The sequence below is a fragment of the Bos grunniens genome, chromosome 20 (assembly GCF_055505025.1).
Source record: "Bos grunniens cultivar Pamir isolate PY7600 chromosome 20, Bosgru_T2T1.0, whole genome shotgun sequence".
Taxonomy (NCBI): Eukaryota; Metazoa; Chordata; class Mammalia; order Artiodactyla; family Bovidae; genus Bos; species Bos grunniens.
In genome coordinates this window covers 150,137-162,826 of record NC_141184.1, presented here as the reverse complement: position 1 = coordinate 162,826, position 12,690 = coordinate 150,137, and the positions used below count along the sequence as shown (strand labels likewise).

Genomic DNA, 12,690 nt, shown 5'->3' with positions numbered 1-12,690 from the left:
CTGGATCCTGGGGGAGCCCCTCAGGAGACCCGGGTCCCGGGGGAGCCCCTCAGGAGACCTGGGTCCCAGGGGAGGCCCTCAGGAGGCGTGGGTCCCGGGGGAGACCCTTCAGGAAGCCTGGGTCCTGGGGGAGCCCCTCAGGAGACCCAGGTCTCAGGGGAGTCCCTCAGGAGGCCCAGGTCCAGGGAGGGCCCCCTCAGGAGGCCCGGGTCCTGGGGGGAGACCCTTCAGGAGGCCCAGGTCCCAGGGGAGCCCCTCAGGAGACCCGGGTCCCGGGGGAGATGCTTCAAGAGGCCTGAGTCCCGGGGGAGACCCTTCAGGAGGCCTGGGTCCTGGGGGAGCCCCTAGGGAGACGCGGGTCCAGGGGTACATCCCCTCAGGAGCCCCGGGTCCCGGAGGTACGTCTCCTCAGGAGCCCCGGGTCCAGGGGTTATGTCCCCTCAGGAGCCCCGGGTCCCCGGGTTATGTCCCCTCAGGAGGCCTGGGTCCGGGGGTATGTCCCCTCGTGCTCTGAACACAGCCCTGCTGTCCAGCATGGACGGTCTAGGCTCATCTTGTCCTTTCTCTGCTCTCATTCTGGGCAGAGGCCAGAAGGCACGAGTCCCTTTCAGTGGTGAACTGTGTCTGGAAACCGAGGTCTGAAGGCCAGCTGTGTCCCCTGTACTGGGGTAGCCCCTTCAGCAGGCAGAGCTGGAACACACATAACACAGGCACACACGCACAGGCACACGTGTGTGTGTGTGTGTGTGCATAATGTGAGTTCACATCAGAACCTTCGTTACAATTCTGTGCCATGGACTCAGTATAGGGTGGACTTATTTTTCCTTTGACATTTAGTAGAAATTGGTTTAAAACTGTCTGGGCCTAGATTTTTCTCTGTGGGAAGATTTTAACCACTCATTCAAATAGCCATATGACTATTTGGGTGTTTCATTTTTTCTTGAGTCAATTTTAATAAGCTATATTTCTAAGCATTTACTATATTTTCAAATCTACTAGCACAAATTTCGGAGAGGGCGATGGCACCCCACTCCAGTACTCTTGCCTAGAGAATCCCATGGACGGAGGAGCCTGCTGGGCTCCAGTCCATGGGGTTGCTGGGAGTTGGACACGACTGAGCGACTTCACTTTCGCTTTTCCCTTTCATGCATTGGAGAAGGAAATGGCAACCCACTCCAGTGTTCTTGCCTGGAGAATCCCAGGGATGGGGGAGCCTGGTGGGCTGCCGTCTATGGGGTCGCACGGAGTCGGACACGACTGAAATGACTTAGCAGCAGTAGCAGCAGCATAAATTTGTTCATAATAATTTCAAGCCATCTTTTAAATATCTGCAGCATATATCATCATGCTTTATATATAATATGCTATATAATGTTCCTTTTATTTCCTAATACTGTTTGCTATTTTTCCTTGATCAATCTCACCAGATCTTTACTGTTTTATCATTTTAAAGGAATTCTATTGTATGTTACCTTTCTATTTCACAAATACCTTCTGCTTTATTATTTCTTATGACTGTTTTTTATTTACTTCACTTTTTTTTTAGCAACACTGAATGTTTAGCTTGTTAATTTCAGCCCTTCTTCTTTCACATTAGACCCTCAAGTTGATTTATTTCTAAGAATTGCATTAGCTGCAGCTACACATTTTGATGGACAGAGCAGCCTGGTGGTATTCAGTCCATGAGGTCACAAAGAGTCCAACACAACTGAGCTCACACATTTTGATTTGCAAACATTTCCTCAGTTCTGTCGTGTTTTCCACTTTGATCTATGTTATTTACAAATGTGTTTACTTCCAAATGTAAGGGCTTTCAAGTCATCTTTTCTACAGATTTCCAGCTTAACTGGCTTGAGGGCTCACCATGCATTCTTCATGATTTTGTCTTTTGAAATTTATTGTGATTTGCTTTATTGCCCAATATATTTTCAATATGGGCTTCCCAGGTGGTTCAGTGGGTAAAGAATCTGCCTGCAATGCAGGAGACACAGGTTTGATCCCTAGGTTGGGAAGATTCCCAGGAGGAGGGAATGGCAACACACTCTAGTATTCTTGCCTGGAGAGTCCCATGGACAGAGGAGCCCGGTGGGCTACAGTCCATACAGTGGCAAAGAGTTGGACATGACTGAAGTGACTGAGCATGCATGCATATTTTCAGTATATTTACAAGTTACATGTGGGCTTGAAAAGATGTGAGTGTAAGTTTCAGAGATTAACCCTTTTTTGCATTGCTCAAATGTTCTTTAATTGTTACTGAATTTTATTTCTCTGATCTATCAAGTACTGAGAGAACTTTCTAAAATCTTTCTCTCTGATGATGAACTCATGTCTTTTTCCTTATACTTATGTCAATATTGGTTTCATATTTTTGAGGTGGTGTTATTAAAAACACACAAATTTAAAATTATTCTCTTTGCTTGATAAAATAAAATGCTTAATGACTTTTAAATGATAGGCTCTCATGATCTCAAGTAATATTTTTCACCCTATAGCTTTGGCAAATGTATTTCAGTTAGTATTTTTCCAATGTATCTTTTCCCATCCTTTTACTTTCAACCTTTCTGTGCCTTTTGTAAACAGAGATATTCACTCTAACAATCCTTATCTCTTCAGTTCAGTTCAGTTCAGTCGCTCAGTTGTGTCCGACTCTTTGTGATCCCATGAATCACAGCACGCCAGGCCTCCCTGTCCATCAACAACTCCCGGAGTTCACTCAAACTTACGTCCATCGAGTCGGTGATGCCATCCAGCCATCTTATCCTCTGTCGTCCCCTTCTCCTCCTGCCCCCAATCCCTCCCAGCATCAGAGTCTTTTCCAATGAGTCAACTCTTCGCATGAAGTGGCCAAAGTACTGGAGTTTCAGCTTTAGCATCATTCCCTCCAAAGAAATCCCAGGGCTGATCTCCTTCAGAATGGACTGGTTGGATCTCCTTGCAGTCCAAGGGACTCTCAAGAGTCTTGTCCAACACCACAGTTCAAAAGCATCCATTCTTCGGGGCTCAGCTTTCTTCACAGTCCAACTCTCACATCCATACATGACCAACTGGAAAAATCATAGCCTTGACTAGACGGACCTTTGTTGGCAAAGTAATGTCTCTGCTTTTGAATATGCTATCTAGGTTGGTCATAACTTTCCTTCCAAGGAGTAAGTGTCTTTTAATTTCATGGCTGCAGTCATCATCTGGAGTGATTTTGGAGCCCCCCAAAAAATAAAGTCCACTGTTTCCCCATCTATTTACCATGAAATGGTGGAACCAGATGCCATGATCTTCGTTTTCTGAATGTTGAGCTTTAAGCCAACTTTTTCACTCTCCTCTTTCACTTTCATCAAGACGCTTTTTAGTTCCTCTTCACTTTCTGCCGTAAGGGTGGTGCCATCTGCATATCTGAGGTTATTGATATTTCTCCCAGCAATCTTGATTCCAGCTTGTGTTTCTTCCAGCCCAGAGTTTCTCATGATGTACTCTGCATAGAAGTTAAATAAGCAGGGTGTCAATATACAGCCTTGACGTACTCCTTTTCCTATTTGGAACCAGTCTGTTGTTCCATGTCCAGTTCTAACTGTTGCTTCCTGACCCATATATAGGTTTCTCAAGAGGCAGGTCAGATGGTGTGGTATTCCCATCTCTTTCAGAATTTTCCACAGTTTATTGTGATCCACACAATCAAAGGCTTTGGCATAGTCAATAAAGGAGAAATAGATGTTTTTCTGGAACTCTCTTGCTTTTTCCATGATCCAGCAGATGTTGGCAATTTGATCTCTGGTTCCTCTGCTTTTTCTAAAACCAGCTTGAACATCTGGAAGTTCATGGTTCATGTAGTGCTGAAGCCTGGCTTGGAGAATTTTGAGCATTACTTTACTAGCGTGTGAGGTGAGTGCAAATGTGCAGTAATTTAAGCGTTCTTTGGCATTGCCTTTCTTTGGTATTGGAATGAAAACTGACCTATTCCAGTCCTGTGGCCACTGCTGAGTTTTCCAAATGTGCTGGCATATTGACTGCAGCACTTTCACAGCATCATCTTTCAGGATTTGGAATAGCTCAACTGGAACTCCATAACGTCCACTAGCTTTGTTCGTAGTGATGCTTTCTAAGGCCCACTTGACTTCACACTCCAGAATGTCTGGCTCTAGGTGAGTGATCACACCATCGTGATTATCTGGGTCGTGAAGATCTTTTTTGTACAGTTCTTCTGTGTATTCTTGCCACCTCTTCTTCATCTCTTCTGCTTCTGTTAGGTCCATACCGTTTCTGTCCTTTATTGAGCCCATCTTTGCATGACGTGTTGCCTTGGTATGTCTGATTTTCTTGCAGAGATCTCCGGTCTTTCGCATTCTGCTGTTTTCCTCTGTCTCTCGTGTCTGAGATCTCCGGTCTTTCGCATTCTGCTGTTTTCCTCTGTCTCTCGCCTCTGACCCTTCTCTCGGCTGGCCTGTGCAGCCCACCTCCACCGCCTGTGACTAGCGGCACGCCGGGCTCTGCGCCCTCCGCCTGTTACGCTCTTCCACCTTCCTCTTCCTGCTTTCCTGTCTCTTGCTCTTGATCAGTGACATTTTCTCGTTCTACTTTTTTCTCTCCATTATTTTGAAAGTTAAACCTTTCTGTTGTATTGATGACTATTCTGAAAATTTTATTAAGAATTAGTTACTCAACCTCCAAATTTAATTAATACAAGAAATGTTGACATCTTTAACTCAAATCTCCCTCTCCAAATTTATATGCTGTCATGGCCAGGGCTTTATTTTTCTCATTTTTCGCCCTTACCGTATGCCATTATTACTATTTCACACATCAGTGTTTGCTCTGATTGACACCCTTCTCCATCCCTCCTTGCAGCCCAAACCTTGCCTTCCTTCTGCATTTTAAAGGAGGTACATCTTTTAAAAATGTTTTTAAAAAATTTCTCTTTGGGTTCTCAACTGCACTTAGTTTTTAGTCTCTTTGAGTATTCCTTAATTTCCTGCCAACTGAGCGATACGTGTTTAAAGGTTTCAGATATTTCGTCTTGTATTTCACATGTCATCTGCCTGGCGGCTACAGGTACTCGACACTGTATCTTCCGGAAATGGAAGGGTCTGTGTGTTTGGTGGCAGACCTTCCCCACTGGACTGTAAATCCTGGGAGGTGAGGACCCCAGCCGCTGTCTCGTTTACCTGCATTAGAGCTTGCCGTTAATGTGAAACTTTCAGCCTGAATTTGGGCCAAGGCCCCACGACATGTGCCAACTGTTGGCCTCAGATGACCTTGGCGAGGCTTCAGAGAGGACGTCAGAGGTGAGAGATGTTTGAGGCGGAAGGAGGACTTCCTCGGAGGGCGGTGCTGTTGGTCCCACCCCGCCACACGCGCCAGGAGAGGGCTGGGCGCCGCCCCTGCTGGCGCCCAGCGAGAGGAGCTTTGTGACGGCCCTGTGAAGCCTGCACGTGCCTCCAGAGGCCCGTGGGCCGGGTGTCTCTCTACATTCAAGAACTCCAAAGGCGTTTGGGCTGCAAGTGAGAAGCACCATGTGTCAACCAGGCCCGTCAAAGACGTACGTTTCCTGTGGAGCAGGTGGGACCACAATATCCAAACACTGGCCGAGGGTATCTTAGCTCCTCCTGGGAGGATGCCTTTAGGCATGCAGCTGTCTGACACTTGTGTTAAAGAAGGAAGCGCAAGGAAGTGACTAGAGAGGATGACCCATGTCAGCCACTGAGACAGACAGACACCCCAGGCATGTGGTCCTCAGAAGCTGGGAAAACACCAAGACCACCCAGCCTGGGTGCCAGCTCCCGGCAACGCCAGGCAGACTTCTCCCAACCTCACCTCTTCTTCCTGCTGCTGCTCTGACTTGGAAAGGCCAGAAACTGTGGCTCTGGTGAGGCAGGACCTCAGGAAGAGGCAGCAAAGCTCACCATCAGGCTCCCCCTGCCCCAACCCTGCCTGCCAGACCCTCAGACTAGGCAGCGAGAAGGCTCACATTTGAAATTCTTTCAGAGATTTAACGTTTGGCTGGACTGATGATCATACAAGTACCAGGGACTGAGAGACCCTAAATGACCAGAAGGGACAGGGAAGGTCCGGGACTGCCCCCGGTCCATCCCACAGCAGAGAGAGAAAAGGCAATGCTCTTTCCTGTTTCCTGGGGGACAGATGCCCTGGAGGGACTCAGGAACCAGGGGACTGAACAAATGAGGGAATGAACTAGGAGCCTGCTCCTCCCCTGGGCTAGACTCCACCTCCAGAGGCAACTAAGAGACAACAGGAGAAGTGGAACCAGCACAAAACGATCCGGGGTGATCTTTCTGAATGATGGCTATGCAGGGGACCCGCCTCGGGTAAGAGGCAGGTGTGCACGCAGCCTGACACGACCCAGAGCGGTGCACCTTTGCTGGAAAGGCCCCGGGGGCCGTCCTTCAGAAGCTGTCCACGCCTGGGGGAAGGGGCTCCCGCAGCGGAAGGGCTGGAGAGGAGACACAGCCACAGCCACAGCCACATCCCCTGGGGAGGAATCCACGGAGCAGCCCCTTGAAGGCAGGAGAGTCCGGTCCCCACCCGGCTCTCAGCATCTCAGGCCTCGCATGCCTCGCCGCTCAGAGGCGGGAGCGCCTTGCTCGCAGAACACAATGGGGAGGGCCCCCTGGAGCCTCCACTTGCAGGGGTGCTCATTCTCAGGGACGGGGTCTCCTGCCCCAAGCCCCTCTCGGAGCCCTGTCTTCCCCTGCCACCCCCGGCACAGTGGGGCCAGGCCTTAGGACGTGCTCTGCAGGGTCACAGACACTCATTCCCAGCAGAGCTCATCAGGGGAGGATGACTCGTCAGTGAACGCTGAGAACCTCACAGTTTAGCTCAGCCACATACACTGCACTCCTGGGTCACAGGTCCCTAAGTCTTGGGGAGAATTTCATCTCTGACCCGCAGAGGAGCACAGCATCCTGCGTGTCCCAGACACAGCTCAGGATGCGGGGCCTGTGGACCTGCCACCTGGAGGGGGTGAAGCAGACCCACCCAGCTCAGGCGAGCCCAGGGCCAGGGTCCATCGGGCACAGAGCGTGCAGGTGGGCTGACCCCAGGCCCAGGCCAGGCGGACAGTGAGCGGGGGATGGGTGCTCAGCACTCAGGGATCTCTGGATCATCCCTGGAGGCCGAACCTGTGCTTTCCCCTCCTGGTTCTGTCTGCTGAGTGTCCCCTCTCTCTGTTCATCCCAGCCAGGCTAGGGTGACTGGGGGTCCTTGGTCTTACCACCTGCCAGGCTAGGGTGACCGGGGGTCCTTGGTCTTGCCACTGGCCAGGCTAGGATGACCGGGGGTCCTTGGTCTTGCCACCTTCCAGGCTAGGGTGACAGGGGTCCTTGGTCTTGCCACCCACCAGGCTAGGGTGACCGGGGGTCCTTGGTCTTGCCACCTTCCAGGCTAGGGTGACAGAGGTCCTTGGTCTTACCACCTGCCAGGCTAGGGTGACCGGGGGTCCTTGGTCTTGCCACCGGCCAGGCTAGGATGACTGGGGGTCCTTGGTCTTACCACCTGCCAGGCTAGGATGACTGGGGGTCCTTGGTCTTGCCACCTGCCAGGCTAGGGTGACGGGGGTCCTTGGTCTTGCCACCTGCCAGGCTAGGGTGACGGGGGTCCTTGGTCTTGCCACCTGCCAGGCTAGGGTGACGGGGGTCCTTGGTTTTGCCACCTGCCAGGCTAGGGTGACGGGGGTCCTTGGTCTTGCCACCTGCCAGGCTAGGGTGACGGGGGTCCTTGGTCTTGCCACCTGCCAGGCTAGGGTGACGGGGGTCCTTGGTCTTGCCACCTGCCAGGCTAGGGTGACTGGGGTCCTCGGTCATCTGCACACTGGTCCCCATTCTAGGCCCTTGAAGCCCAGGTCCAGAGAGTCTCCTGCCCAGGTCAATGCCACAGTGCTGAGTGCTGGGCCTTAGAAGGGGGTGCCTGGGCAGCTGGGACCTCACGTCCTGGGCCACACGTCCTGGAGAGAACCTGGCTCCCGCTCCCTCAGGGTCCTTCATGTTCTCCACCCACCCTTCCTCCCTTTTCTGTGATCAGCTCCCAGTTTCCCCTCTTGCAAACAGTGAAACTTGCAAGAGTGGAAAATCCCTCTCTTTGGTACAAGCAAAGGGTTTATAACTAAGAAGTACCAGCCCTCAGTCTACGCAGAACCAAGTTAAGTAATTAAATAAGCTCACTGCCTTTTAAAAATTCATGAAAGTTGACACAAACATGACACTACAAGCAAATTTGCAGGCCGTTATTACTCTTGGAGGCTGGAACTTTCCAGTTCATGTCCTTCCCAAAGGTGACTTTTTATGGAAGCTTTAATGAAATTATCCATTTCTGAGTCAGGAAGCAGAGATTAAGATCCAATTTTTAAGCTCGACTTTTTTCTAACTATGCAGAGGGAATGAATTCAGGAAAATGTTTAGAATTTCCCCTAAAATGTAAAGCTTGAGGAAGATCACAACTTGGGAATCCTTGGGAGAAAAGGGTGATACAGAAGTCAAGTTCATTATCTCCCCCAGCTGTGACCAGCAGGGCCGCCCACTGGCAGCGTGCGGGCTCCGCAGACCTGATGGGGCATCCCCCTGCCTCAGGGCAAAAGGGATCAGACTCAGTGTGGGAGGAGGACTCTGCTCCTGGTTTAGAGGGACCATGCATTCAGGCAGACACCTGGCCGATGCCTGAACTCCTGGAAACAACAGAATCGAAGCCTTTCCAAGGCCACCAACCCTGGCCTGGCTGGACACAGCTGTACCCGAGGAAGTGACCAGAGAGGGAGTGACCAGTCCGCTTTCAGTGTCCCAAAGGCAGATGGAAGCCTCTGTGGGAGGAAGGTGAACAGAAAACCCCTACTGAGCAGCCCCAAACCTGGCCCAGCTGTCCACATGGGTCACTGAGGAATCCCTGGGCATGGGGAACCCCGGGGACAGGGATGGGGTCCCTGGAATGGGGGGTGGAGACCCCAGAAAGGGAATGGAGACCCCACAATGGAGATAGAGACCCCACAGTGGGGATGGAGGCCCCACAGTGGAGGATGGAGACCCCACAGTGGGGGATGGAGGCCCCACAGTGGGGATGGAGACCCCGCAGTGGGGATGGAGGCCCCGCAGTGGAGGATGGAGACTCCACAGTGGGGATGGAGGCCCCGCAGTGGGGATGGAGACCCCGCAGTGGGGGATGGAGACCCCGCAGTGGGGATGGAGGTCCCGCAGTGGAGGATGGAGGCCCCGCAGTGGAGGATGGAGACCCCGCAGTGGGGATGGAGACCAAGCCCTGGGAATCGGGGTCTGAGAGTTTCTGAAGATGGGCCCGTGAGGCCCCAGCATCCCAAGGCCTTCGGAGAGGGCCTGTCATCCCTTCACGGAGCTCTCTCCTTTGTGAGCACAGATGGGGCTGGAGAACCGGCAGCACCAGCAGGGCCTGTGGCTCCAAGACAAGGGCCCTGGACTCCACACCAAGACCACACCAGTGCTGAATGACTGCTTTTGCTGTTTCACACATTTGCATTTTTCCTACCTAAAGACCTGATGCATTTTCAGTAAGACTTAGAAACCTGGATAGTAAAACAGAACTTCTGTAACCGCCTCTTAGGGACAAAGGCTTATCTACAGCCATACCACCCTGAACGTGGCCAATCTGTTCTGACTCAGAAGCTGAGCAGGATCGGGCATGGTTAGTACTTGGATGGGACAGAAAAGCTTTAGCGAGTCTGTGCGTCAGCCCCAGTGGGGGCTTGGCCGGGTCTGCAGTGCCCCCACCAGGGCCCTGGGGACGGAGCCCTCCCCAGGAGGCACTCAGGAGGGGCTGAGAGATGCCTGAAGGCCTGACCCCAAAGCAGAAAGCTGGCCGCAGCCCCTGGTCTCCCGAAGCCCCAGAGAATTCAGCATCCAGAAACCATGGAGTCCACGGTGACTAGGAATCACATGCCCTGGGCCCCATGCCGCAGGTCCCAGCAGCTGGAGGTACTGATGTTTAATTTAGAAGTAGTGTCACTGGAAGGCTTCCCCAGGGGCTCAGCAGTAAGGAATCGGCCTGCAATGCAGGAGCCACAGGAGATGTGGGTCGATCCTTGGGTTGGAAGATCCCCTGGAGGAGGGCATGGCAACCCACTCCAGTATTCTTGCCTGGAGAATCCCATGGACAGAGGAGCCTTGTGGACTAACAGTCCAAAGGGTCACAAAGAGTTGGACACGAGTGAAGTGACTTAGCATGCACACACGTCATGTGAACCCTGTAGACCTGTCGCTTTCAGCTTCTGCTTGGAATAGAGGAGCTGGGAAAGTGGCCACCCACTTCACACAAAGAGCCACATAATGCTCGAATTTCCCCATTTTCCTGGGCCCGTCACAGTCCCGGGCAACCATACCCGAGATCCAAGGAAATACAGGTGCTTAAAGGAGGGACAGGAGATTGTGGGCATGGGAGGGACTCAGACTGAATTCAGGCCCAGTTCTGCAAGTGGGCCAGTGGGACACGCAAGAGAAGGCAGGACTCCTGGCGGTTGCAAGAGGTGTAGACCTGGGAATCCGCAGGGGCCTCGGGGCTGACCGCAGGGAGGGGGACCAGCAGGGCAGGGCGCCAGGTGCTGGGGGAGGGGCCCAGACCACAGCTGGGGAGGGCGGGGCCTTCTCAGTGCAGGACTGCAGTAGCAAGGGCAGCATAGAGGTGGCCTGCACACCACACCGCCCCCTCGCCTCCTCCTGGAAGCCCTCCAGCCTGCACAATTCTCCTGGTGACCCCCCGAATTCCTGTCCCCATGGCAGCCACCATTCTCTGCTGCCCTCCAAGCCTACTTTTCCAAAAATGCCTCCTAAGCTTGTGCCTCCAGCCATGGGGGGCCAGGGGGTCTGGGTGATTTACTGGGGGATGAACCTGGGCTGGTGCTGGGTGAATCCCAGGCCAAGCTGTCAAAACTCTGCCTATGTCCCCATCCTATGATGTCCACGAGCCCATGCGCCGGGGTCGGGGGTGGTGGTGGACACAGGTGGGCGTCACAAGGAGCAAGGACCTCCCCGCCCCCAAAACCAAGCCTGGGTCAGCAGACACAGCTCTGAGCACTCAGCCTCCCCCGGGGACAGAGGTGCCTTTCCACGCGAGACAGCTCGGCTCACCGGGGCCAGCCCCACACAGTGTGCCGTGTGTGCCCCCAGCACGGGTCCAGCCCCAGAGCAGAGCCGGACACAGGGGAGGGGCCACGGGACCCCGGGAGTGGGACCCAGACCCGTCAGGGTCCTCACACAGAGGGGGCTCCCAGGGCCAGCCTCAGCAGGACGACTGGGGTTCCCGCTCCTGGAGACAAAGGGAGGGCCGGGCAGGCCCTGTGCCAGGCTAGTCGGCGCTGGCCCAGCTGGAGGGCACGGCGAGCGAGTCCCTGGGGGCGTCGGGGTTGAAAGCAGCCTGAGTCCGCAGGAAATATGCCCGCCCAGGCCGAGAAAGCCAGCAAGGCACAGTGGCTGCCACACCTCAGGCACGTCGGACGCACGCACATCCGTAGCCCTGCGGCGGGGCCGGCGCTGCACAGGCCCGGGTCCCGTGGTTCCGGGCCGCAGCCTCAGCGGCCGGCCCTCCTAACCACAGCCCTAGGCGGGTTTCAGTCTCAGGAGGCTGTGCACGCGTTGACTCCCAGAGCCCTGAGCAGAGCGTGAGCGGGCAGTCGGCTGCCGTCCACCACCCCCTGGTGTCCACACGTGCCCCCTGGAAACACTCGTCTTACCTCTGCCCAAAGACACAGAATAAATGCACAGTTTTGTAAGAAGTTCAGACTTGGCTGAGGGCTGATGGCCGCGGTCTGGGCTGCTGAAGCAGGCCGGGGATAACCACATTATTTTCCCAAGAGCTCAGCCAGGCCACGCGAGGAGTAAGGCTTGGCCGGGGGCACTGGACATAAGCAAGTACCCAGTGCACTGCAAGGGCCCGACGGACACATCAGCTGCCCTGCACCGACCCAGCACAGCATCCCCAGGGCTGGGCAGGCGAGCCAAACAGGGCGGGCCGGCCCACCCTCCCCACCAGAGCTGCTCTCTGCCTCTAAAGGGTTCCAGACAAGGAGTGAAAACAGGCCCATCCCGGGGAAGCCAGGTGGGCCCAGGTGAGGCCCAGGGGACAGAGGTGAGGGTCCTACCTTGGAAGAAGCTTTTCACCCTGAGATAGCTGACGCTGAGACGCAGGACAGAAAGCTTGTCGAGCTTAGAGATGATGTCGGGCGGCAGCGGCAGCAGGCTGGCCAGGTGGTCCAGCTCGGCATTGAGGCGGTCCCGGTGCCGCTTGGAAGGGTTCGACTTCTCAGCGCCCACGGCAGGCCTCCTATGAGGGGAAGACCACAGTCAGGCTGGGACTCCCAGGCGGAAAGTGTCCCAGGCAGTGACCTCAGGAGGAGCACTCGGCTCCAAAGGCAGCTGCCGGCAAACACGTGCCTCACGGGATGAAAAGGCACTGGTTCCCGGAGATGCACAAGCTAGACTGCGGCCATGCTGGCCAAATCGGCTACACCAGCCACAGAGGCCACGCCAGCCACAGAGGCCATGCTGGCCACATCAGCTACACCAGTCACGGAGGCCACACTGGGCACAGAGGCCATGCCAGCTACATCGGCCACACCGGCAACACCAACCACGCTGGCCACTGTCGCAGCTCTGGAGGGAGGCCCAGAGACAGGGAAGAGCCAGCAGGAGGGCCGTGTGGCCTCTCTGTGACCACACCTGCCAAGGTAGCAGT

The 12,690-nt window shown here is 54.2% G+C and overlaps 1 protein-coding gene across 4 annotated transcripts in view; it reads right to left on the bottom strand.

Annotated features, from left to right (window-relative positions):
* Positions 1 to 12,690, bottom strand: part of AHRR (aryl hydrocarbon receptor repressor) — an 87,173-nt gene that overhangs the window by 56,490 nt on the left and 17,993 nt on the right. For all 4 annotated transcript variants that reach the window (XM_086362335.1, XM_086362337.1, XM_086362338.1 and 1 more), the window contains exon 3: positions 12,098 to 12,279. In XM_086362335.1, coding sequence (XP_086218461.1) covers positions 12,098 to 12,279 — 182 coding nt within the window. The remainder of the gene's footprint in view (positions 1 to 12,097; positions 12,280 to 12,690) is intronic.